A 27,946-nucleotide genomic window follows, 5' to 3' on the forward strand; every position below is an offset into this window, starting at 1 on the left:
GGGATTTTATCATTCCCTTCGTGTTTGTGCCACAGTCCCGGAGCCCTCCCCGGCCGGGGCTCCCCCTGCACTCGAGGTGGGCTGGCAGGACAGGCCGGCCCCGGGCCGAGGCCGCACCGGCCGGCTCCTCACGGCTCTACACGGCTCCCCACAGCTCCCCTCGGCTCCCCCCTGCTCCCCCCGGCCCCGCAGCCCCCGCCGGGCCCCGCCCGCCGCCACCGGCCCCGGGAAGGTGCGGCCGCCCGGCTCCGCCCGCCCGGCAGACGCCACATCCTGCAGGTGCCTCGGGGCCGCCATCGCGGAGGGGCCGCCGCCGGTGAGCGCGGGGGGTCGGGCCCGTCCCGCCTCGTCCCGGGGAGCGGCGACTCCAGCCGGGAGCGTGTCCGCGGGAGGCGGGCCCCGGAGGGGCGGCGGGGGCGCGGCCCGGGCGGGGCGGGATGCGGGTGCCGGGCCGGCCGGGCCCGCGGGCGCCGCTTCCCAGGGCGGGGCTGGGAACGGGGAGTTGGGAGCGGCGGCGGCTCCGGGGCCCGAGGGACGGACGGAGGCGCCGCTCCCGATCGCGGCCCCGGCGGGGTGTGTGGGGTCGGGGCGGCCGTGGGGGGCACCCGGCCCGGCCAGAGCCGCCTTCTCGCCCTCAGGCCGGCCCAGGGGCCGAGCTCGGCCTGCACAAGGGTGGTCGCGTCGGGTTGTTTCTGCTCTTCACTTCTCTGCGCCGTGGTTGTTTCTGCTGTTCACGTCTCTGTGCTGTGGTTGTTTCTGCTCTTCATTTCTCTGTGCCGTCTTTGCACGTACAGGCTTCGAAGAAGAAGGGGTTTTGTAAAGTGGCGCTCAGCCTGAATGGAGCAATAGCTAAAGGAGCTGTGACTGTGTGCCTTACTGCCCCGCGCTGGAGCCAGCAGAGGAAGATGCCTGTTTTTATCCCTGTGCCACGCCGGTCTGTCTGACTGCTGAACAGAGCGATGTGCTGAAGTTGGAGATCCCGAGAAAATGGGGGCGTTTGTGTTCTCTGCGACCTGCAGTTTATTCCTAGCCCTGGTGCGAGGGCACAGCTTGTTCACGTGTGAGCCAATCACTATTGACAGATGTTCAGGAATGCCGTATAATATGACTTTTTTCCCCAACATCATGGGACACTATGATCAGGACACGGCTGCTCGCAAAATAGACGTAAGTTTGTAACAGATTTGTCATTAAGAAATTATTTGGGATACTTGTGGCACTGAATGACGAGGCTGATAATGTTTAGTGAGCAGATGTTTCTTCAAACAGAAAAAACAGTGTTTCAGAGCTCCTTGGTTGTATAAGCACTATGTAAAGGGAGCTGCTGACTTCCTCCCTCCACCCTGACTTGGATACTGTGTTAGAGTGGAAGAGGAATGGGTGTAGCACAGCAATGTGGCTATTCAGAGTGTTTTGGCAGAGCTGATCACACATAGCTCAGGCACCTTACTGTTATACAGAGCAATTGTTGAAATTCTCAGGGGAAATAGTGCATGATATCCTGGCCTTCCGGAACTCAGTGCAAAAATCATATTTAGGAGATGCTCTTTGCTCCTTTCTCACCTTACATTTACTAAGGAGAAGCACTTGAGGTTATTCTTAGCCCTATTCTCCATTTTGGGTTTTGCATTCTGTTGTCTTCTCACTGGGTGCTGAAACTTCTGACTGAAAGAGCAACTTTCCTTTTTTAAACTGAAAATAAGCACTTTTCTTACCTGAACTGACTGTGAGTGTTGCTCCCCTGAGAATATGCCACGTTGTGGAAAGGCTTTGCCCATAGCAATACCTGTAAAAGGCGAGAGCCTCTCTGGGTGAGAGGCTTGTAAAACAAGTTTTAAACCTGTTTTAATAATGGCTTTTCAGTGGTAGGAGGGGGAAAAATCTTAACACAGGTCTTGAAAAGCTCAGTGTCTTGTGCTATGCAGAGAGTGAAACAGAAGTGAGGTGAATATTAAGTTTCTGTTTTCAAAAAAAATTATATGTGGTGTTGGAGGTACTGCTACTAAAATCTTATTTGCATACACATTACTGAGCTTGGAGGAGGAGCTTGGTTCAGTTGCCAAAACATGTTTTGAGTGCTGCTTGTTATAATCACAATTCCCTGTTTGGCCGCCAGTTGCCAGCCTGGAATAGCACAGGCTTTGGTCTCACATTGTTTCTGTCAGCCCGGTGTGGATGTATGGGAAATTCTGTGTCAAATGTTAAGCCATCTGTATGCAAGCAACTGAATTTGGCTGCACATCTCTGACAAATTGAGGGCTTTTAAGTTGGAAGGCAGGCTGTAGGCTTCAGTTGTGAACTGTGCAGTGCTTCTCTAGTCTTCATTTTTCAGGAATGCTTCCTGCAGTGTCTGCTGCTTTATCTCATCAGATACACTGCTCCTTACTTGTGTGTGTTAACTGCAAGCGTTGAGCCAGCACTTGTCAGTATTTGTGCCTTCCAGTCATGCTGCTGCTGGGGCAGAGAGACCACAGAGCCATTTTTATTAAGTTACTATGACTTTTCTCAAATGTCAGTAGCTTGGCCTAGTGCACGTGTGGAAGGGAGTTCCTTGTGGAAAGGCTTACCTTACATATAGCTATCTACCTTATTGTAGAGCTATTTCATTAAAAATTGTGTGGCAGTGAGAAGTTTTGTTGTTTTCTCTCGTTTTCCATCCTGTCACCTTTATAACTTGACTACTGTAGTGTTGGATCACTACTCAACCAACTGGCTGGGTGACTGTGGAGAACAACAGTGTCTATCAGGATTTGATTTGCCTACCCTCTTTGATTTGCTTCCTAGTTTCCTGTCATTCCCACTGCCTGGCTTCTAATTTGGTATTCCTAAGTACTGCAGCGCTGTGCAGGCATTTCCGAACTGCCTCTTGTTTGGTGGTCTGTCTGTCTGTCTGTCTTTATTTGTGGTCCAGCAGTGATGATGGATTACTTGGTCAAAGGGAATTTTTAAGACAGCTGCTTTACAGGTGAAAGGGTCTTTGCTCCCATTCTGTTTGAAGTTCGTGATGAATCCACTGCTAGTGGTTAGACTCAGAATTAATGTGGTAAAAGCTTATACTGGTTCTTTGCTGGGCCTTCTTTCTGAGAGGGACTAGTGTGTACCAGTGTCACATTTTGATGCCATCCTTCATGTCATTCAGTAACAGCTCCAGTTTGTCCATACGTGATTGCAACAGAGAACCTTCTCAGGATTGTCAAAGGGTTCTGCTTTTCAGGGGGCTTAATGTTGCAGCAGGGCAGGAGGAGTCACTGACTTCTGGAATAGTGTTTAATTCAGTTTGCAGCCATAACAAGGTAGCAGGTTAGGAGGTGGAGGAGACTTCTGTTGTTTTAAGAGCCTTTTTTTTTTTTTTTTTTTTTTTTTTTTTTGTAATTTTCAGGCCTAACTTCATTCATACCAAAGAAAGAATTTCATTAGTATGTTTTCACTCTATAGAAATGCTTTCTTTTGATGCTCAGTAGGAATGCTTAAAGGCTTTCTTTTTTAATTCTGTCTTGCTCTTCCCCCTCCCCTCCCTTTGCCTGTTCTCAAAATTTGGCATGAGATTTACATCTTCACATGTAAGGTGTCAGGGTTTTGAGGCTGAGGCCTGCAGTATTTTGCTCCCTGTATCATAACTTTGAGTAAGATGCTTGATCATGCAATCCTAAAGCACAAGGTAGAGACTTCTTCCAGAAATTAAAAACATTTTGTGCAGAGAGAGCCCAAATGTTAATCCAGTTTTATGTTTCTATCCCCTCTAATAAGTTTTGGGGAGTGTTTACTCCCCAAAAGGACCAATATTTGTCAAGGGGACAAGTCTCACCTCAAGGTGAAGTTCACTCTCCAAAACAGTGGTAACTCTGAAGGCTCTGCTGGTGTGTTCTGCTGCAATAGAGGGGAGGGTTGTATAGCCAGAAGAGTTTTCTGGGAGTGTGTTAAATTGGTATTTCTGGATGGTGTCTTCATAGTAATGGAGACACCAGGAGATGATGATGTGGAGCTGCTGTCTCAGGCAGTGGTTTTCTTCCAGGAAAGCAGCTGATACATGGTCTTACAATACTGCCTCATGTATCAGCTGTTCACAGTAAGGTGCTATAAACCAAACTATTGAAGCACTAGGGCAGGGAGGTGACTAATTCATGTTACTCATGACATGGGCCTCTGTTATGGATGCTCTGGCTAGTGAGGATAGTTCCTCTGGGATCTTGTTTTCTGCAATAAAAAATACGTAATTTCCAGTTTCTCCCTCCAGTCACCTATTTATTTATTTAGTTTAATTCTGAGCTTTCAACTTGACAGACTGAGTTTTGGCTTCTTGAGTTTTACTTTGTATTTGGATTAGTTTTGTTTACACAACAAATGGTGGCTTTAGGAAAGTAAAACCACATGGTTTTGTGGTGTGAAGTTTTGTGTATGTTTGCTAAACAGCTGCATGACTGTGGAATCTGATTATTTGCAGATGCCTACCATCTCTGTATCTCAAAGCAGTTTATCAGTAACTGCTCTTGTTACTACTAGTTCAGGTTGGGAGGTGGAAGATCTAGGGTTTGTCTGATGAGGAAAATAAGTGGACATAACAGAAGATCTGGTTCGTTACGTCTGTACTTAAATAGATGTAACTCCCTCTCGTGGTCATCCACAAAAACAAGTCACTTCTAATTCCAAAGGAATCCTGCTTTAACTGTCCTGGAGCAGGTTGTCATCTGAAGGCATTATTCCATCAAGGCAGAGCGTTACTGTGTTGTAAGTTACATTCATATCTCTTAATCTGTTCTGCTGCAGTTCTGGAATGTGTCCACAGGAGACAAGCCTTAAAGACTTCCTGATGTGGGCAAGATCCACAGGTCTGTAGAAGTACAAAGGGAAAAGGCTTGCCAGTGAGTTTTTAGAACAGACTATAGAAAACTCTGGAAAATGTTGCACAGAGAACAATGAGGTACCTCAGAGACTGGAAAAATGGTTCAGTAGTGAGTTTTCCATTCACTTCTGAGCTCATGGCCATGTGCCAGGATTTGTGTGTGCGTGTCTATGGAGGCTTAACTGCAGCTGGCTGCAGCAGTGGCAGGAATTGTGTGAGAACTGGAGTCAGTTTAAACAGAGCCATTTAGAGGGGGTTCAAAAGTACCTTTAAAAGTTTAACACTGAAGTTGCATGAGTTAAAATTTATAATGTAATGGCCTTGTTTGCTTCCACTAAATCTAAAGTTAATTCAATATAATGATACTTAAAAAAACTTGCAAACCTGGTGTCTGCAAGCTTGAGTTTGTAAACATGTGTGTCTATATACACAGAAGGAAAAAGCTGTCTACCACTGTAGGTTGGGAATTTTGGAGAAATAAGTGCTGTTTTGTGAAAAGGTTATTACTGGGATAGCCTGCAAGGTAGCACAGGTATCAATTTACTTAATCTCTAGAGACAGCCATCTTTGCTTCTTGCTTATACTCCCCATGAGCAGTGCTTGGTGCAATACATGAACCACTAGTACGTAAAACTTGAAGCTTAAATCTCAGCATCTTTTAGGGAAACAGTCAATATTCTCTATCTGCTGGGAGTTACATTGTGTCCCTGGTGCTGCCTCAGACCCTAAAGTGGAGAATGTGTGCAGAGGTGTAGAGGTTGACACAGCAGAACAAGCACGAAGGAGTCTTTAATTCATATTTTGTTTGTAACATTTTTGTTGTCTCTTCACCGTGGTACTATGGAGGAAGGAAGGCTTTTGTAAAAAGTGGTAAATTAAGAACATCATGTGTTACTGTGTACAAACTAAGGTAACTTTTCTAGCTGCTTAGAATGAAGTGGTTGTCACAAAAGATTGTGGGGATGAAGCAGCTAAATTGATGCTTGTTAAATGGAAGTTGGCAGATGCTATTTTTTATAGATACTTCATATGAATCAAAGGAAATACAAGGCAGTACAACTGATTTCTCTGCTGGTTATTTCTCAAGACATATGGAATAGTTGAACATGAGTAATTCTGTTTTGAGCATCACCTTGGAACTTGCAGAAAAGCATTGACTAAGGGTTTGAAAACATGTGAGTTATCTGTGTAATTTTGTAAAATACCTTAAAAATTTGAGATGTGTGTTCATTTTTTGTGCTCTCTTGCTCTCAGGTATTCCAAAGAAACATGTTACCTGTAGTACTGAGGCCCTTCAAGTGTGATTGGCTTGTGTAGGTTGACTGAAAGAAGACAGGTGAATGTGTGTAATCACATTACCCTGGCTCTAAGCAAAATCTGCTGCTGCTTTCTCTGAGCAGCAGGACTTGTCCACTTGATAACGTGAATCACACTGCCTTGTTATTTGTTCTGCAAGGATGCTGTTTAGAATGCTTGGGGGTCCAAAGTAATGCATGCTTGACAAAGAGATGGCAACTGGGGTTCTTGGAGATGGTGTTGACAGTGTGATTCCAAGAATCTTCTCTTTATCCATCTTCAGAGGCTATGCCTACATTAGCAAGTAATTTGGTGTTCCAGGAGTGAATCGTAGGTGAAGTTGTCAGCACACTTCTCATCTGTCTGCTGCCTGAGACAGAGGAGTTTTACTCTGGGTTACATTTTGGCCAGTCTCACTGTGCATGAGGTCTGAAGCTGGCTGTGGAAGGCTGTCTTGCAGATGTTTGTCAACAGCAGACTTCTGAGAAATACCATGGTATCTTGTTTGTTTCCTGCAGATGTCTGTCCCTTCTGCAGGGCCCTGGTTAACGTTCAAGTGTAGCTGCAAGCTCTTGGTGGTTTCTTAGTCTCACTGTGCAATCTTGTCTCCAATTCCCTCTTCTCCACACTCAAATCTGCAATTATTGGCTAAATCAAGGCAGTGATGGACTTAGTCCTGTGGCTGTAGCCTCCTCCTAGAGGACACCTGTGGATGAATGGAACAGCTTCCCTGAAACTATTTATATAGAGAAGGAAAACAGGAACAGAGCTAGTGAATTTGTAACTACTTTGCCTTCACCGATAGGAAGCAGTTAGGGGTTGGGAGCTAAGGTGTCTGCTGAGAACACATCATCCTTGGAGTTGGGGAGAGTCAGCAGTGGGCACAAAGCTTGGAGACACAGGTGCAATTTCCATGTTGTCTTAGTGTTTTTATGGAAGTGGCTGCTGCCCAAAGGAACCTTGTGAACTTTACCTGATCATTAGCAAAACCCAGCATTAGATTAGGTAGGGATAGGTCTGCTGAGGGTGATGTGGTGACCATGATTTTGAAGGTCATCTTCACCTATTTTTCTTTGAATAGTAGGCAAGTAGGACATAATTATATATTATCATGTGCTGGTGGTCCCTGCTTTTTGCCTCTACAGTCCATGAGCTTTCACACTGTGTGGGATCAACAGCTGGGTAACAGCTCACACCCAGTGCATTGGCCCACAACAGCTCTGGCAGCAGCAACTGGATTGTCTTGAAGGGTTTGGTGAACCAAGGTACATTGGGGGATATCTTTGCCAGGCTCGTGATGTTTATGTCATGTAAGAATGGCAGAGGATCCTATTTCTTTCTGAAGGGAGCTTCGTGGTGGTTGGGTGTGGGATGCTCTTTGTCCACAGTGCTACCTGGGTCAGGAGGCTGGATGGAGCTCAGGCCCTTGGTGTGTGCTGGTGGAGGTGGAATGCAGGCTTAGTTTTCCATTTGCAGGATGGATGTTGAGGGTGACAACTTGGCTACAAGATGTTACCTATGCCTTCATTGCTGAAGACCGTAAAAAGCAAACAGTCCAGAAAATAACCACATTGGATGGGGAATGTGGTCACATGTCCATGGTTTCTTTTCTAGTTTGACAGTGCAATGATTAAAGCTGACAACTTCTAAAACTATTGTTGTGTCATCTCTTTAGTTCTCTCTCTACTGCATTCCAGAGGAGGGGGTGGGAGTAGCTGCAGCACAAAATTTGCTGCCTTTTTCTCTGTCTCTGTTGACTGTTGATTCACCAGCCCTTAGGGGCAAACCTGGTTCCTTTGCCACATGGTTGCCTTTTTGGGTCTTTTCTGTGTATTCGTGTGCATCTGTGATTGCTGTAGCACATTGGTGATTTACCTGCCACAGGAAATGATGTACATGTCTGCCCTCTTCTTCTGAGCTGTGTTGTGTAGATGAGTGGAGACTTACTTGATTTCTGCTTAACTGTTGGGAGAGGTGTGCAGGGGGTGTGTAAGAGAGGCCTGGATCATCAGTCTTTGTTGGACAGTAAGGATGTCCTCTTACCAAAGGTACCTCTTTCCTCTAGACAAGAGCTTCTTGGGAGAAAAAAAAATTTAAAAAATCCACCTTTTCTGTACTTAAGCTTCTGGTAGGTTAAGTTATTTCAGGGAATAGCCACATCCTTCCAAGTTTTCCTCATGCTGTATTCTCCAGAGGGCCTGCATATCCAGATTTTAGTCTCAGTAGCTACTGCCACAAAGCACTTAGTGGCCAAACTCTCCACACAGTTGTCCTGCATACAAAATTTAAACGCATTAATTTTCTGGAGAGGGAGTGTTCCCATCCAGCCTCATGGTGACCTAGCAATACCTGTTTGCTAGGCTGCCATGTCCCAGCTGCATATTGTTTCACAGGAGCTAATGCTCTTGCAAGGAAGGCACAAGGTACACCATTTTAAGAGTCCAGTTGCGGGGGGGGGATCTCGCTGGGGATTATACCTGGAGCTGCAAACAGAACATTAAATGTCAAAGGTTAACATGGCTCACCAATCAAAATGTGACAGGGAGAAAGAGAAGGTGGCCTTGAGTTTTTAGAACAGGAGAAATAGGGAGGATAGTGAGGCGAATGTCACCAAGATGAGCACTGTGGGCTAACAATAAGGAAACAGTGTCTGATGCAGACACTCAAAACTGGGGAGTGTCTCAAAGTATGACCAAGTGTAAATAGTGAAAGCAGAAGGCAGAGGTAATGATTGCAGGTGCTGAGGTAGGTGACTGCAGCTTTGTGGGCCTCAGCTTGGTCAGATGACTTGTGCATGCCTGGCTGACATCTCCTACATCATAACAAAGTTGGGGTTTTTTTAAGATTACTTAAGTTTTCATTTAAGACTGCTTAAAAATGCATGAAGTAGGCAAGAAAGAAATGGTGCAGGGTTACTACTCTGGTAACCTGGGTGGTGCTGTTGTGCTGAAGTGTGTCTCCATACTCAGAGAGAGGGGAAGTGTGAATCTGGATGACTTTTGGAACCAGAGCAGCAATCACTGCTGGAATTTCTTTGAAATGAGCGGCTTTTTTAAAGATAACAGTCTGTCAACATTATTACAGGTAATCTTTTACATTGAATTCTGCACAAAAAGTTGAGCAATAAATCTAATTACTCCTATAATACATGGCAAATACACAGAGAATTTAAGATGTGAAATTCTTGTGCTACCATAGTCCAGATGTAATGAAGCTCTGTCTAGGCTTCAGATGTCTGAGGGCCTGCAGTATCCTTGCCTTCAGTTAAGTTATAGTTGTCTTTTATGCTCTGTCTAGTTTACACAAAACCTAAACCATATACAACATATAACTGAAAATCTTTGTTAAAAATAGTTCACTTCTGTGGCACTTGGGAAAAAGCTCTCATGTTTGTTAAGGACTGTAAATTGCAGAGGCTGGAATATCTATAATTTAGGTCAAGCTATAATTTAGGTTAGAACAAAAAATGCAGGGAATTTTGGTAATAAGCTATTTTGGAAAGTATTTGAAATAGTTGTATGTTAGTTTGCTTCAGATAGTGAGATGTAATATTCCTGTCTAAATTGTTTATAACCTTTGCTATAGTTAGAAAATATAGGTATATATGTATTTTTGTTTTGCCTGTGAAAATACTTAAATACTTAAAGGGAAAGTATGGAATTGAGTTGTTTTACTACAGAAAGAAATTCTGTTGCTAGATCCCTGCATGGGCCATTCACTTTAGTTGGACTTGGTCCTAGTGAGTCCCTTCCAAATCAGAATATATTGTGACTCTGTATAGTTAACACAAATCCATTCAGAGTGTATAAAAGTAAAAAAGCAGAATAGCCTGCTTTATCCTTCTGTGTCTGTGTCCATTTGTACTGTCAGTGGCAACTTTGGTCTTTGGTGCCAAGGTATGGTATTGGAGTAGTTTTTTGGAGTTTATTTATTTTTTGAAAGTGCGTGAGTGCCTTGCTGTCCTATTGACCTATGTGCCTAATCCTTATCCTGGTAGGATTTTTGGTTAATATTCCCATAATCTTTAAATAGCTAATGTGAAAGTTCAGACCAAAATATATATGCAAACACATATAATGTGTGTATGTGTATATATATATATATATATACATATATATATATATATATATAGCATGTGTTGGGCAAGTGATGGTGAAGAGTTTGCAGACAGACTCGTTCCTATTGCAAATACTTTTCACTGGTGGGTGATTGGGCTCCCTGAGCACTTGCACAGCCCGGCATCATCTGAACTCCTGCCTGGATGGTTCAGCTGATGGGTGATGAAGCTCAGTCTCACCGAGCCTGCCCTCACGGGGACCTGGCTGCTGCCGGCCGGTTCCTGGGCACTTTACAGCCCAGGGGTTTTTAGGATCGGCTGCCATCCTTTGCCCTCTGCAGGGTGATCTTCAGGCCCTGACGCGCAGGCAGGTCCTGCCCGCACGGCTTTGGGAGGAGCCCTGCTGGGCACAGTCCAGCTTATCAGCCCCTGCACGCTGGGCTGTCCCAGGCTTTGTTTACAGCCCTTTGACAGCCTGAGTGCATGAGGTGCCTTTGCTGTTCTGCTGAAGGACAAAAATAAGTTTATATCTTTGCAAACATCTTTCGCTGCAGAACAGCATCGTTTGTCCCACTGGCTTGTTTACTACCCTTTTCTTTCTCTCCACCACCCCCACCCTCTACCAGCTCTTTGAACTTCAGATTTTCCTGGAGTAGGAAACTTAAACTATTGTCTCTTAAACTACAGAGGAACCTACTTTGACTCTTATCTATGTAAATTTTAAATTGATTACATTTTAAAAATGTTTGAAACGTTTCTAGTTTAAACACAACTTCATGTACTTTTAGCTTATTGCGGAAGCTGCAGAAAGTAATGCTTTTTTTTTTTTAAGCAGCTTATTAAAATAGAAATGAAATTAATAGATGTTTGATAGTTTTCTTTTTTACCTCTGTCAAATCAGGATGCACTAATAATGCATATTAAACTTAAAAGTATTCACATTTATAATACATATCTTACTTACATTTATAGCTAAAATATAAATGGTGACTTTTAGTCCTGAAAAACTTTTGTTGTTTTACCCATGTAATTTTAATTGAATTGAGAAAATACAGATTATAGCTGCTGGCAGCAGCAGCTAGTATTGTTACCCACAGCTCAGGTAGAGAGACGTGGTGTATATGAGCTCTCAAATGAGTTCATACCATGTTCCTTGCTGGTTGAAAGGATGATTGGTATTGCACTAATGTTTCTAGGCATTGCCATGTTCCTGTTTTGCAGTTCTGCTCTTAAGTAAGAGGTTTTAGCAGGCGTGTAGCAACAAGACCCTGACACTTAAACTGCCTCAGCCTCCTGCAAAATCCTTCCATACCAAATTAAGTGTATTTAACTTGCCTTTGATCTAAATTCATCAATCTAACTTCCAATGGGAAAAACCTTGTCTTTTCTCAACCTTGCTTTGAATCTTGAAACTGAACTTGAAAATTTCATCCTTCATTTAGTTTCACGTGTTGGAACATTTATGTATCAGGACTTAGTTAATTGTGCATGAACTAGAAGTCAGAGATTCTTGGCAGCTGATTCACTATGGCCCATCAGCAAATTGCTGCCCTTGCCAGCCTGTCTAGGAATCACATGAAGGCATTAATCTCTCTGGGCGTGATGCTAATCTTGTTTGCATCCAGTCGAGAATAACTCCATTGTAACAATAGTGTAGGATTAAATCAACCGTGCCATACTTGTTCCACCATTACCATTTTTAATTGAAACAGATTAACACTGTGAAAGTGGCTGAAGATGCTGTGAAGATTGTTAGTGTAGCTCTCTGAGTATGATGAGTAATTACTGTCTCCTCCTCTGAGATCGTTTATGTGCACTGTGATTGACAGTCGCTGTATTTTGTTTGTTTGTATACATGTTTATAAATATATTTGGTTTAGGGTTTGAGGCTGTACTTCAATTCTGTAGTAGGATACTGGCTGGATAGTAGGTTTGTTTGTATGGAACTGTAAATTATTAACAATTAATTTTTAATTATTAATCATGAAGGTGCCCTGCGAGAAGCAAATGAATTGGTGATCCTTCTGAGTGCCTTCCAATTTGTGATATTCTATGACTCTAATTATTCATTATTTTGGTAGATGTTATTTCCTGTAAGGCAGATACATAGTTACATGAATAGCAATGTGTATCTTTAATATAAGTAGGAATCTGAGGTACTCAGTGTAGTACAGTTGTAGAAATACAGATTTAAACCTGCCTTTCTTTGGTGACTGAAATACACAGTTATGTAAGTGACAAGGTTATAATATTGCTTTAGTCACAAGATCTGTATCAAAGAGGTGACATGGCTTAACACTGAGACAGTCGGTGTCTGTCATTGTTTGGCTTAGTTCACCTCAGTGTTAACTAGACTGCTGAAGCTAAATGTTTCAACATGGTAGATAGAGCTCCGGGTTAGGAGAACAGGTTGTTACTGTCTTAGATATCTGACTCCAGTGGCTGAACAAAGGCTCCAGTCCTCTGTGTCTCTCAGCACATCACTGTGTTTCCTGTCTCTTACAATAAAGATTTGCCATAGATGATTGTAACAAAGACCTAGATTTCAATCCACTGTTTTCTATATTATGGAAGTATCTCTGTGACATTAATCAGCAGAGTACAGGAGAGTATTTTCACTTACTTGTTTTGGCGTATGCTGGTGGTTATCATACATCAGAACTCCAGAGACTGGTCATCTCTGGTAATGCTTTTTCTCTAGGATCAGACTGAGCTGAGGTATAACAGAGCATTTGGAATGTCTGCATGGAATAATGAACTTGTTTCTCTTGTGTCTTGGAATTGTAAGTCTGCTAAGCACAAAACAGCTAAGCATGGTGAGCACAGGGTCCAAATCTAGCTTGCAGTTTACTTGCACAGCACATTTAAGAGTATGTTTGCACTTAGACATTCTTTTGGTGTTTTGCACCATTTGTTTTCACTTATCTCAGTTGTGTTAATGTTTGTAGAACCATACCATAACTGAATTTTTGAGGTAGCTTGTCTTTGCCTCTGGAGAAAATGTAGCATAGACACACCTTGTAAGGAATCTAAGTTTGTTAGTGGAAAGTTTGTATCCCGTGGTCCTTGGTTCTTCACTGATAGTGCTTGAGGCAGTGCCCTTCTTGCTATTACAGGCTGCATCATCTTTGACTTTACTGCTACTGTTAGTTTGTTGGTTTGGGTTTTTTAGTGTTGTTTTTTTAAAGATTGTTACTGTATTCTAGCCTGCCTTATACTTACTGAGTTTTGTTTCCCATTGTCAAGAAGATGAGAATTTATATTTTAGGACTTATATTGGCTGTGTGAGGCTCCATTTATGTTTTTTCAAGAGTCTGGTTTCACTCTGTTTTTAGCATTCTCATCACCCACTGTGCAGATTTTCATCTCTTCTTTGTATGACAGGGCAGTGGTTGCTAATGCTTGAAGTGCCAAGTGCCTTAGTTTCCTGGAAGAATGAATTTTTTGTGTTTGTGCCACATGTGGACCCTGAACTTCCTGATGATAGGAGGATTATGGTATAAGATTCTGAGTTTAATCCCAGACTTGGATGCCTGGGACACCAGGTTGTGCATGCATGCAGCTTACCCAGCTGACCACTTGGGTAAAATGTGGTTCGTGGTTGGGACAGCCATGGTTCACATAAAGTGCCCTTGAATCTTACTGTCAGTGAGCTTGTGATCTTGGCTTTATTTTTTGCTTCCAGACTATGCAGCTGGGGAAGCAAATACTTTGGTTTTGGTAAGATTTTGCTTTTATGGTCCATCAGGAAATGCAGACATACTATTTTCTATGAGCAGACTTTTCCATTTTGGCTAGCTGGAAGTGAAGCCCACGTTTAAACATACCTCACTGTTAGCAGAGTTCCAGGCACAATTCACTAATACTTCTGGTGTTCTTAAATCTAAAAGTAGGCAGTTGCTGAAAATGAATCTGTATTTTACAAATCCCATTTGTGTGTGCGTGAAGCAAAGTTTTACATTTTATCGAGTTTTTTTTGGATGAGAAAACTCATTGGCTGTAAAATCTATTAGAGTTTTTTGAGGGACTCCATACTTCTGTTGAAAGGGATAATTCAGGTGGTGTATTATATATACACTTCAGTTTCCAAAAACATGGTTACAGCCTATATTTTTTTAAGTTACTCTGTTGGTAACCCATTGGAGACTTCATTTTCCAATGCCTGCCTAAAGAACAAGAAGAAAAGTAGGAATAAATAAATAGATAAATGTTTTTTTCCCAATAAGAGGTATTAAGTCCTGAGTTGATAGTTTCATGCTGTACCAAATAAATGACTAGAGTGGGTCCCCTTAGTTACTTGTACAAAAACTTCTGATAACAAACTAATTCCTAAGTGGACCTAGAAGACAGATAGATATTAAATTAGCTGAGAAAACAAAATGAGGTTAAAGAATTGCAGAGAGATCATGTGCTAGAAGCAACTGGACAATAAAATGGTAGGTGTGATTTAGGGTAGGGAAATGCAGAGTAATAAGTTTGGGGGGAAAGTAACACCAACTGTCTGTGCAAGTGGATGGGCACAGTGTTTTATCAGTTACTGTCACTGAGAAAGTCTTTGTTGTCACTGGAAATGTGATGTCAGTCTTCAAATTTAGGCAAGGCAAATATTATAAAAGGAGCAGAAATCAAAATTTAGAGCATTACTATACTAATATATAAATATAGTATAAAAATGAAAGCAGGAAGACAAAATGACATGGAAAAAGTATAGCACAATCTGTTACCTTTTGGTCAAAACACACATTAGGCTGCAAAACCAGTAGTTACAATAAACAGGTAAAATGCAGTATTTTTTCACCAATGTCTTAAATTATGCAGGGCAACTTACTGCTGTAGTATTTTACAAAAGGTTTAAACTTAAACGATTGAAAAAGGGATAAGATGTGTTTTTGGAAGAAAAGTTTGTCTTCTCCACACAGTGGTTGTGTTACAGTGTGCAGCTTCTTTCCTAAACCCTTGATAGTAGGAAACTGGAAGACATCTTATATACATCCCCCTTGCTGCCTGCCAGGGTGTAATGAGGTGTCCAGCTGAATGGTCTGACTTGGGAGGTCAGCTTGGGTTCTCAGAACATCAAAGTTCTTGCTCTTGTGCTCATACTTTCAGGTGTTAGAAGGTAAATATTTTTAGCAAGCTGAAAGAAAGAAAAGAAGTATTGCAAGAACAGTTGCTCTTGGCAGCCAAGTCCTTGGAATTCTACTCTGATTTCTTTATGGTCTAAACAAAGCATTCTTCCTAAAACGTGAATTTTTCAATTTATCTGTTAGGGTAGTTACACATTTAAATATAATATGCTCTTTAAATGAGTGTTTAGACAGTGACAACATGCTTTAGCAAACATTTTATTTTTGCTTATCATTTGTTATCTACTTCTAATACCCAGTATCATTATACATATTGTGAATCCTGTGATATTTTAGCTTTTAAGTAGCTTCATAAGGCAGAAACTCTGTTGGAGGGGTAAAGGCTGGTTTTATGTCCTGACTTTCTTCACCTGATGTTTTCTTTATGCTAATTTTCTGTGTCAAAGGAGCAGACTTAAAATATGTAACCTTATGAGCTATGTTGGCAAATGCTGTTTAAAAACTATTACATTACTTATCAAAATAGTTGGTAAAATATCTCTGAGTAAACTTGGTTTCATTGATATAAATACTGGGATTTAAAAAAAAAATTACTTCTAGAAAAGGTTGCTGAAGTCTGAAAAGTTTTTTGGCTGGTAGTCCAAAACTTGCTCTAGAAAGTTAATGTTACTTTTAAATCAAGTGAGATCAACTATGAGTGACAAAAGGGAAGAATTCACAACAACCAAGACAATTTCTGCAAGACCTAATGTCAAGAGTAAACTCAGTTTCTGTAACAATTCAATATGACTACCCAGCCAGGCTATTGTCTTTATTCTAAGTTCCAGGAAGAACAGAGCAAATATAAATTAACAATTGAGAAGAAAAGAAACATCATAATTATGCAAAGGAAATTTAATTAATTTAGGGTAAACTCCTGACTACTTTTTTCATCAGAAGCTGCACAGCCTTTAGGGAATAATCCAGTTTACGGAACTGGAACACAGTATACCAGAACTGCATTTCTCTCCTTGTCATGAAATAGTTGAATCTTGAGTTCCAGCAAAGGCAACTCAAGAGGAGACATTCAGAGAGGGGATCAAACTTCTGTGTGCCTGTTGTAATGGCATGTGCAGATGCAGCACACAGCTGGAGTGCTCTGAAGGGCACTGCCAACATTTTTTGGTTTATCATAAAGCACTTTTATGTTATTCTTGCTTTGCCTTATCTTCTTCCTTCCTCCCTACACATTCCTGTATTTATTACAAAGGTCCTTTAAGGACTTGGAGATATTCCATTTTATAAAGGAAAACTTATGTATCAATGCCTTTTCTTTTAAACAGCATGTTCAGTAATAAGACTTGCTTCTTGGGTAAGGAGGTATATATAGATGTGTATATATATGCATATATGGGATACTTAAAAGCTGAAAAATGTAAGGATACTGTTCTGGACTCAGAATCTAATACTTCATTTTACAGCCATTGGTGGAAATGTTTGAGAGATATAGATATTGATGACAAAGAATTAAATAAAATTCTTACTAAATAAAAATCTTACTAAAAGCTTGGCCTACTTTGAAAATTGCATGCACTGTCCCTGTTTAACGCATAATATTTGCACACATGGTAGTATTTTGGCCAAAATTATTTGCCCTAACAATAAAGCTGAGAAAACAGAAAGGCTGGGGGTTTTTTTATTTAAAAGCCTGTCTGACTGTGAATATGCAATCAAATGCATTGAGCAGAAAAAGTTAAACTTCATTCTATGAATTCTCTAGTAAGAGCAGTCATCAGTTACTCACTGCCTGTTACTTGGTAATCCAGGCAAAGAAATTCTCAATCATGTTGAGAGAGATTTGAAATGAGATGTTTAAAAAGGAGAAATAATAGTTAGACCTCATTAATAACACCCTCCCCCCAAATGTCTTTAGTGTGAGAGAAGATGAGTACAGCACACCACTTAGGGCTGAAAATGTAATCTAACAGGAACTACAGGAACAGACACACCTTGAAAAACCTCAGGGCATTTGTTTAGAAGCTGACTGGTGTACAAAGAAACTCAATGTTTTAATTTAATTTTTAAATGTCTTGAGCATTCATAATTCCTTTCAGATTTTTAATGTTGTCAAAAAGGAAAAATGAGGTTTGGAGAGCCAAAGATTGCCCAGGATCCTGGGACATGGGCTGGAAGTGCTAGCGGAGCCTCTTGCCACTCAGGCCAGTGGGTTTTTCTTTTTCAAAACTGCTGAACAAACACTATTTTCTGGGATCTTTTCAAACCTACATAGGATTAAGTGTGAGCCCTAGTGATGAAAGTTAGTTTTGATGCTTTGCATTATCTTCTAAGAATTGCTAACCAAAGCCTTTTCCTTCCCTGTAGCCTTTCTTTATTCTTATGAACCTTCACTGTTCACCAGACGTGCAGACATTTCTGTGCAGAGCCTTTGTCCCAGCCTGCCTGGATCAGATTCACGTGATCCACCCGTGCCGAAGCCTCTGTGAGAAAGTGTATTCTGACTGTAAGCACTTGATGGACACTTTTGGAATTGCATGGCCTGAAGAGCTGGAATGCGCCAGGTATTTTTCATATTGACAGGTGATGGGAGTGGTATTTTCATGTTTGACCCAGACTGAGTTGAAAGTCTGAGGCAGAATGTTAAATATTATCTTGCTGTAACTTCCTTAGTTTGCTGACCCTGCAGTGCTTACGCACGGGACCATTTCTTTATTTAAATTTGTTATTCAAATGATCCACCTGCATTTTCTGCCTGTGATATTTTTTTGCCACAAAATTCTGCAGCAGTTCTTTTCAATAATCAGCTCCCTGCAAGAGGTGGCTTTTTTTACTATACATTTCTACAATTTTAAAATATTATATGTTACAGTATAGATTTTGCTTTGGTTTGTGGCCTCTAAACTAGGGATGATCATGCTTACTTTATCAGGGGTTTTAGAAGTAACTGCTCATAAGATAGTGAAATGTAGAATATTCTGTATTTTAACAGACACAGAACATTAAATAGTAGAAACCTTATCTTGCTCCTAACTACTTAAATGTGTCAACCTACTCTTGTGTTGCTTTTCCAGTACTACTTGCCAAAACTCTCTTTTTTGAAATGTCACCTTTTCCTCAAAGGTGTTCACATGTCTGTTTCAGGTAGAGGACAGTTAATAGTTCATTTGGGGAAAAGATGTCTACATATTTTAAATGGAAACCACTGGAAGCACTCCTGTGCAATTTTCTTGAGATTATGACCTCCAGCTGTGGATATTTATAAAATATTAAGGCTGGATAAATTGTTTGTTTGTTTGTTAACAAACATCAGGTCAAGTGGTATAGGAAAGGAGCAGAGACTGGAAACTCAAATAATTTTTCTAACCCACATGCGGTTGCTAATCTGTGATGGGGCTGAGGGAGAGCTGGGACAGTAGTCCTGTGGATGACCTCTGGTAGAAATCAATATTGGAGTCAATATGATAAGTGGCATTAATGCCATTTCCTGTAGTTCTGCAGAAAAATAGAAGTTGTGGAGCGTTAAGACAAGAAGGCATTAACTTCTCCCGTCTTCTGTGAGGTTCTATGCAACAGTAGTGCCCCTTATCCAGCAGATATCTTCAAGGAGTGTTTTGAAAAAGTAGGACAATTACAAATGAATCCAATTAATCAATATATCTTTAAAATAACATTTTCAATCAAGATACGTTTTTTGCAGGATTTAGTGCAGCTTTAAATTATTTTATTGCTGCTAGCATTTACTGTAAATGAATCTTTCCTGTTTATATGTGAATTGGTACCTCCCTGGTAGCCAATACTGAAAAGTCCATGTCCATGTTCTGAGAAGTCCAGGATGTTCTTAGAGCAGCAGAGATCTTGCTGCTGGAGCCCATGGAAAAGGAGCTGGCATGAGCATGGGCAGGAACTGGAATCCTGAGGGTCACACTTCTGTATTCTTACTGATAAACATGAAGCTGAGCAAGACAATAAGTGAATGAAGTTACTGTTTCCACGTGTACTGCCCCAGCCTGTGGTTAATAAAAGAATCTGCCACAGAATCAGTTTTCGTAACAATTAGTCTGGATTTGGTTGGACAGCACGATAGTGCAGTAAAACAAAGAACTGAAGGAGTTTTTAGCTGGAACTGAGCTTGGATGCTGAATTGAGAGACTCTTGTAATAGTGTTTGACAAAGAATGTTGAGATAACAGAATTTTACTTTAAAATCTAGAGTGTGAAGCTTGTTCCTTTTAAACATACACTTAAACTTGGGATGCATGTGTCCATAAATCCCATTTTGTGTAAATGCTTATCCACTTGAGTTATATAATCTCATTCGAGGATACATCCAGCACCGCTGATATGGCATTATCCATATAAAAAGATCACATCTTGTGTCCAGTTAAACCCTGGAGCTTTTGAGTTGAGTTTTGAGCAGTTTTTAAATTAACATCACAGAGCTTTAGAAAATTGCTAAAATACTAATAATTTTTACAGTGCTTGCATTTTCTACCTAGGGTTTTTTTTTTGATTAAGTAGTTTGTTGCTGGCAATGAAATAGCAGTACAACACAAAATATTCTACTAATTATGTACTAGTCATCAATTATGATGTTCTTAATTGAATATTCTTCCTTAATTGAAGCTTGTATTTTGACAAAATTTTTTGCTGTCACAGACTGTTAACAAAATTTAAAAAAAAATCCCTACTGTAAATATTTTATGTTAAAGTTTAGTATAATTTTAAAGTGTAGAATGATTGCAATTTGAGTAGTGTTTCATAAACTATAAAACAACAGCTGGAGAGCAACGGTTAAATGAATGCAATTGATATCATTCTGAAATGAAGGTAGTTGAAGTTTGGTTTTATAATGCTGTCTGATTTTTTTTCATATAATTTCACAATTGCATCATCTATAAAATTTAACATTGCTTAGGATCAGATTTTTCTCATGTTTCTAAGAAGTAATTCTAGTTGAGAATGAGGGCTATTGAGATATATCCTCTTCTCTTTATTTATTCAGACTAATCAATTGTGATGAGACTGCTCCTGTCACTGCTGCTGTAACCACAAACGTCCATGGAACTCAGAAGACCCCAAGCCAGATCCGAAGGGATTATGGATTCTGGTGTCCCCGACACCTACACACTACCAATGGACAAGGCTACAAGTTTCTAGGAATTGATCAGTGTGCACCCCCATGTCCCAATATGTACTTCAAAAATTATGAATTGGATGTGGCAAAAAGCTTCATTGGAATAGTTTCAATCTTTTGTCTTTGTGCTACGCTTTTCACGTTCCTAACTTTTCTGATTGATGTTAAAAGGTTTAGGTACCCAGAGAGACCAATCATATATTATTCTGTCTGTTACAGCATAGTCTCTCTAATGTACTTCATTGGATTTTTACTTGGGAACAGAACTGCCTGTAATGAGGCAGATGATAAGTTAGAAATTGGTGAAACGGTTGTTCTTGGCTCCCAAAACAAAGCCTGTACTGTCCTTTTCATGGTTTTGTACTTTTTCACTATGGCAGGAACTACATGGTGGGTGATCCTGACAATCACCTGGTTCCTTGCAGCGGGAAGGAAGTGGAGCTGTGAAGCTATTGCACAAAAGGCCATGTGGTTCCACGCAGTTGCCTGGGGAATACCTGGTTTTCTCACCATTATGCTCCTTGCAATGAACAAAGTCGAAGGGGACAACATCAGCGGAGTTTGTTTTGTGGGTCTCTATGACCTGGACGCCTCTCTGTACTTTGTGCTTTTGCCCTTGTGCCTCTGTGTCTTTTTCGGTCTCTCTCTCCTTTTAGCTGGCATTATTTCTCTGAACCACGTGCGGCAGGTCATTCAGCACGATGGCAGGAACCAGGAGAAGCTCAAGAAATTCATGATCCGAATTGGAGTTTTTAGTGGTTTGTACCTGGTGCCACTTGTAGCACTTCTTGGATGTTACGTTTATGAACTGGTGAACCGAAAAATCTGGGAAACTACTTGGGTGTTTGATCACTGTGACCAGTACCACATTCCTTGCCCTTATCAGGTAAGTAACATTTTCCTTTATAAATAATACTGTAAAGTTAATTAGCAAAAACCCTTACCCATATCTGCTGTGCAATGAGTAAATTATTTTCACATTAAGTAATCAGTTCAAAACCACGGAGTGATTAATTCCTCTTTAAGTCAAAAACAATGGAGTATTGCTTTTGCTTTGAAAATTTTAATCGGTAGCATTCAGCAATTAAATTCCAACTTGCAGCTCTAACAGAATATATAGGTTGTTTATGATCTTTGAACCTCATATTACAAATTGTGATGGAGGAGGGTCGTTCTTTGCAATATTTGTTTCTAAAAGTATTTGCTTAGTACTTTGGTGTCAAGCTCAGTATCAAGATATATAAGTTGAATTTTCATCAATTTCAGTTGAAGCAGAAATAATGATTCTTGAAAATTTAGACTAAACTGGATTTTGAATGTTGCTTATAGCCACAGATTTAGAATCACTTTTTTTCTTTTTTTTTCTTCAAGATGTAGAAGTGCAAGCTATTTGAAATTACAGAACAAATTTCCCATATATTTTTTTCCACAATAGCTGTTGTTTGCGAGCTGATTTTCAGAAATGCAAAGAATTCCTTATTCAAAAAACAACCAAAAAAAAAGGCAAATAAAGAAAAAAACCTCAACTTAAATTTGTGGAAGTGGTTGTATTTTACATTTGCCTTTTAAAATCCAAATTACTTGGAAAGACTTTTAAATCTACCTGTGTTCAGTGGATTAAATCTGCTGCAGTTGCAGAGAGTTTTATATACTTACAAGTATTGTTTCTTTCAATAAATCAGTTTTGTAGTGCTTTAATATGACAGCTTGGCATAATAACAGAGAGCATGTATTTTTAGCCTTTAATTAGCCCATTGGAAGGAAGAAATATCAACATTAAATATTACACAAATATCTACTTTATAGGATATGTCCCTATAATAGATAGTGTGTACTAATTGTGGAATAGCTTAAAGTGGTGTGCTTGACCTTGGCTTACTTGAGCTGGCTTGTAGATTTTTGTTACATTTGCCAGATGAAAACCAAATAAAAACAAACTGAAGGAGCTAATGTTACCTGGCTAACAAAAATATTGACTTTCATAGATGGGTCTGACAGATAAGACAAGCGGCATAAATTAAATTTGCTGCATGAGAGCCCGAGATAATGATCTCTCACTGAGGTAAATGTCTCAGCTCCTATGATACTGCTCTGCAAATAGGTGGATTAAATTTGCAATAAACAGAAAGCTACTGTGTAGTTCCCTGCAGCTCCTTGAAGGTGCTGTCTAATCAGATTAACTCCCAGCTAATCTTCCAGTACCTGAAGGGAGCTTACAAGAATGAGGAAGAGAGACTTTTTACAAGGGCATGTAATGACAGGACAAGGGGGAATAGCTTTGAACTGAAAAAAGAGTAAGTTTAGATTAGATATTAGGAAGAAATCCTTTACTTTGAAGGTGGAGAGGCACTGAAACAGGTTTGCCAGAGAAGTTACGGATACCTCATCCCTGGAAGTGTTCAAGGCCAGGCTGGATGGGGCTTTGATCAAGCTGGCCTAGTGGGAGGTGTCTGTGCCTGTGGCAGCTGGGGTGGAAGTTGAGGATCTTTAAGGTTCCTTCCAACCCAAAAAACAATTCCTTCTGACAGATCTCTTCTGTGTGTATATTCAGCTGAGCCACATCTGACTTGTCTGTACATGTCTGATGTCTGTTTGCAGTACGAGCCTCAACAAAGAACAGCAGTCATAAGGAGAAAGTGTCTCATTTAAGAAATTTATTTTCTTTATTTTTTTTTTTTAAATCAACAAGTATATTTTCTTCTTTGCATTTATTTCATTTTGTTCTCTTCTAGGCAAAGGCACTAGCAAGACCAGAAATATTTTTGTTTCTGATGAAATATTTGCTGACATTGATTGTTGGCATATCTCCAGTGTTCTGGGTAGGAAGTAAAAAGACCTGTTCTGAATGGGCCAATTTCTTCAACAGAAACCGCAAAAGAGAGTAAGAATTGGTTTTTTCTCTGTTTTTTTAAAGTGTGTACTTAAATTTGGCTCTCAGATGTATTTATTTATATATAGCTCAGGTAATCAAAATGTTGTTCTCAGACTACAAATGCTGCTTTGGGCATCAGCAGAATTCCATTGTAATCTGAGGAAAATTTAAATATGCAAATATTAAATATGAACTTTCAGCAACAGTCTCTAGAATAGAGAAAATATTTTCCTCTGCTGATTTCTCTTTTGTAGAGCAGAAGGTATGTTGCTGTGTTTAGCATTGGTAATACGTTTCTGGTTCACAGTCAAAGGAGGAAAGATAATTTCAGCCATCAGTTTAGTTCTTTTCATGTGCTGTGACCACTTCACGCAGTACTTAGTACTACATTTACTGTCATGCAATTTTTTTTTAATTAAACAGAAGAATTCCATTTTATTACCTAATATTAGCAAATTTATATCTGTGGATTTAAATACCTTATAAATTTTGTCTCCATTTCTTGTAGTTGTCTTTTTTTTTAATTCTTTTTTATGGCTTCATTATTTCTTTTCAGATTATCTGTTGCTTATAAATCATATTGCCATTTTAGATAATTTTGTTTCTTTGGATTTTGCAAGGCAGTACTCTCTAAGCTCTTTTTATTTTACGTCTACATTCCTCAGTGGTGAATTTATAGCTTCCTTTCCCTCTCCCCTCTTTTTCCATTTCCTGTGTAATTTTTTCTTGTGTTTCAGATGTTAATTGCTTTTAGCTACAAGGCTTTAAAAACAGTGAAGTCATTTTTACAATGCTTACCTTTTTTCTTTTGAAGGAGGTTGACTCTATATAAAGTTAGTAATGCAGCTGCTTAGGAGCTAATCCTTCTTTTCTCTCTAATAGATCATTAATTCACTGTAGTCATTGGACCTATTTGCAGAAGTAAGAAATGTAGAAATCTGCTTTATTTATATCCAAAGAAATTACTTTGAAGCCATTATAATTTTTTCTCCTCTTTTCACATATATTTTTTTACCTGTGTTCATTAACTTCCAGCTCAGATTGCATTACTGATGGCTGTTCTTTCAAGGTTTTGTGTACTACTCTTCATTATATTATAGCTAAGGTTATCATCTTTGTTCAGTTATGTGCCTGTACTTTCTTTCAGTCCAATCAGTGAGAGTCGAAGAGTGCTGCAAGAATCATGTGAATTTTTCTTGAGGCACAATTCCAAAGTTAAACATAAAAAGAAGCACTACAAGTCAACTTCACACAGACTGAAAGTAATTTCAAAGTCAATGGGGACCAGTACAGGTGGCACAACAAATCATGGAACTTCTGCAGTAGCAATCACTAATCATGATTATTTAAGCCAAGAAACTGTGGCAGAAATTAAAACCTCTCCAGAGACATCTGAGAAAGAGATAGAGGCAGACGGAGCGTTGGCCCGAAGAGCTGAAGAAGGTGAAAACAGTGGAGATCAAATGTTACCCAGTGCTAAACTGACCGTGGACCAGGTGGAAAGGAGAAACAAAGCAGAAAGCACATGTCATATAGGCACTTTGGCTGAGAGTATGAAGAGAGTAGGTGAAGGAAGGTAAGGCTCCTGAACTCAGTATTTTCTTTGTTTCTACATATTACCATTATTTTTGTTAGTTTTCTGTTTCTTCTCTCTCAAGAATCAGGGTATTCTCAGGATGCAACTCACCTTCAGTAGCTGTAAAGACTGTGGCCACGTATGTTTAGCATGTGGGCTGTTTTGTATTTTTGTAGGATTCTTCTTTTCCTTTCAAGCATTGCGTGTTTGGGTTTCAGCTTGTAGGATATTCTTGCCTTTCTTGCCTGAAGAAACCTGTGACTGCAGTGCAGTTACTTTGAGAGGTGATGGGTCTGAAAAAACAATGATGACCATAGTCACCACTAGGAAAACACTAGGAAAAGTGTGCAGGACTGTGCTGCATTTTGAAAAGAATACAGCTGAAGACATATTATGATTTCACTACTATTTTTTTCCCCAGTGTAATGTAAATTAAACTGTGCTTAAAATTTACTCTATGTTTTATTTTTCATTACTTACAGAATAACTGCTAAAAATGATTATAGTGAATCCCCTTCACTACAAAGGAGCTGTTCCCAAATACCTGATGTCTCACAGTCACCTTCCATATCACTACTTGTCTACTCAGCTTCAGACACCAGAAGAGAGTTGGATTCAGGAAACAGTTCTAATCCTTGAAAGATTGAAAATTATTATGAATGTTTGCATTGCATAAAACTGACATGAGTTCTTTGTTTTACTGGAAATAATGGATATTCTGTGCCTTATTAAAAAACACACATATCCTGCTTTGCACTTAAAAAATGTATGTTTTGTTGTGGGGACAGCTAGCAATAATGTACTGTATTTAATCCTGTCCAAGACTACTGGAAATTAAAGTTCTGTAGGACATGGCAATAATGTAAGAAAAAGATGAGAGACAAATATTATTCCTTATATAAAGAACACTTTGTAATGAATTGCATTAAAATAATGCTTAGAAAGCACTGTTACTCTCAAGATATAAAATCCCATCTGCCTCTTTGATATTTTTCAAAACTTGTTAATTTTTTATCTTTTTTAAAACTTGTTAATTTTTTATCTTTTTTACTGTCTCTTAAACAACACTATCACTTAAAGAAGTGATGCACAGATTTTTAAATACTCCCTAAATTGGGCATCATGCTGTATCAGTTATAGCACTGGTTTATGGTAGCGTGTACACTGAATTTTGAAAGGAAATTATAGGAGTTTATTTTGTACATAAAAATGAATTTTGTAAATAAGTGACTGCATTAGGTCAATCTTTAGAACTACTGTTTTGTATGTATTGTACAAACTTGGGAAAGTTCCCGTGCTTCCTTTAGGGTGTTGCTGAAGCCAGCAGTCCCCTGGTGCTCAGCCAACATGACAGGTCTGGGAAAAGCAGGTTGGACCTTTATCCATAACGTGCACTGATGTTTGGGATGTGACAGGTCCTGCTGCAGGGATGGTGCAGAAGGTGCAGCACTGTCTCAGGAAACTGGGAGCCTCTTGGAGCCTCTCCTGGCATGGTGTTCCAGGGTATGATGCCCAAGGGAACACCTCAGGCTCCTGGGCTCAGTGGGCACAGTCTGACTTGCAGCCTTTGGCCTTTTGTCCTGAGCTGTAGTGACAGCTCGTCTCGTGCTGTTTCTATGCAAGTAACTTCATGTTTTTAAAATGCTATAAAGAAATATCTTGCAGATAACTGCTGCAAATAACTGTTGAGTTATCAATATGCAGTTTTCTTTAACAATCTGTTAACTGACAAGACAGCCTTAATACTTTTCCTCCAAAGCCTAAATTTCTACAAAGCCTAATTTTCTATTATGCTACAAGCAATATATTTTCTCTAAATCAAGAAGGCCTTAATACATATAGCCTTTCTTATACTAGGTGGTTCTCAAGAGCAAGTACTGATGATGTGGATAACAATTTCATTGTCTGACTTCATTTGAGTCAAGATTTTTTATAGATCCAATCCTGGTATTTATTACTTGAGATAATTTGGAGATAGATATTTCTGTTTTCTAAACATAAATGTCAGTGTATTTTGTAAGACTATCCAGCATCTTGCATTTGACCACTAGTAAGAGTATTTCTCAATGTTACGGTATTATGCAGAGAATTTACCGTGAGTTGGGGCAGCATTCATGGTGATGCATTGAACAATGAAAATTGCATGGTACAAAGGACATGTAAAGGCTGGAACAGCAGGAACTACAGTTCTGATAAACCAAAGTTATTTGTTTCGTCTATCATGCATTAAAAATGGAATTTCTTTATGTTTCTGTTACAGTATCTACATTTTAGCATTTGTAATTTATTGCCTTCAATGGGATATGCTCTTTCTTTTAGAATTTTCCCATTAAAAGTACACAGAATTCTTGCTACTAAGTGGACAGAAAGAAAGATATGAAAAATCTCCTGTGAAAAGGCACACTAAATACCCTTCATTTTTCTAGGTCTGTTTGTAACCAGGTAGCTTTATACACATGTTCAGTAGTTTTGTTTATTACTGTATTTGTTCATAATAAAATATACTGTTATATAGTAAGAGCTTCTGAGTGGATATTTCTCAGTGACTAGATGTGGCATGTTTGTTGCTCTACCTACTACTGTAGTATTTTTGCACCTAAAACACAAGTATTTTTCAGTAGGTCTGTGTGAGTTAATAAGTATTGCAATGTTTTTATTCCTCCTGTGTGAGAAACTGAGACAGAACAATGCTGGGAATTGTTCACATGAACACAGACCTATGAAGGAGTGAGGATCTTGAACTAGTTCTTTCATCCTAATGTTTATAACATTTTTCTTTCATGACCTCTAAAAATCTCCTTTAGATTATGTAGAATGTGTATTTCCAGACTGCTCATGCTGCCAGCTTCTTAAAATACTGATTTTTAATTTTTTTGTATTACTCCCCCTTTTTAGGAAGTTCTGGAAAAAAAATCCTTTTGTGGTAACTGCTCTACAAAAGATAAATGCAAAGTAATTTTGAAGTTACAGCAATACTGTGGGCTTAAAAATAGATAAATTATCAAAGAAATGTGAAATATGAAGCAATAATCAAAACATTGGCAGTGAAATGCATCGGTGGTAGATTGAGACTGTAGCACTTTGTGTGTTC

General features: G+C 39.7%; 1 protein-coding gene across 1 annotated transcript; it reads left to right on the top strand.

The window, feature by feature from the left end:
- Positions 1-260: 260 nt before the first annotated feature.
- On the top strand, positions 261-27,373 carry FZD6 (frizzled class receptor 6). The gene is made up of 7 exons (XM_083866892.1): positions 261-316; positions 795-1,167; positions 17,639-17,835; positions 20,276-21,293; positions 23,140-23,288; positions 24,427-24,855; positions 25,338-27,373. Exons 2-7 carry the CDS (start codon positions 988-990, stop codon positions 25,492-25,494), a joined length of 2,130 nt encoding a protein of 709 aa, XP_083723018.1. The 5' UTR covers positions 261-316; positions 795-987; the 3' UTR covers positions 25,495-27,373.
- Positions 27,374-27,946: the final 573 nt, after the last annotated feature.

Source organism: Zosterops lateralis, assembly GCF_965231275.1.
Source record: "Zosterops lateralis genome assembly, chromosome: 1".
Taxonomy (NCBI): Eukaryota; Metazoa; Chordata; class Aves; order Passeriformes; family Zosteropidae; genus Zosterops; species Zosterops lateralis.

Coding starts and splice junctions, on each gene's coding strand:
- FZD6 (XM_083866892.1), top strand. CDS start 988: ATGGGGGCGTTTGTGTTCTCTGCGACCTGCAGTTTATTCCTAGCCCTG. Junction 23,289..24,426: donor AACAGAAACCGCAAAAGAGA/GTAAGAATTGGT, acceptor ACTTTCTTTCAG/TCCAATCAGTGAGAGTCGAA. Junction 24,856..25,337: donor AAGAGAGTAGGTGAAGGAAG/GTAAGGCTCCTG, acceptor CATTACTTACAG/AATAACTGCTAAAAATGATT.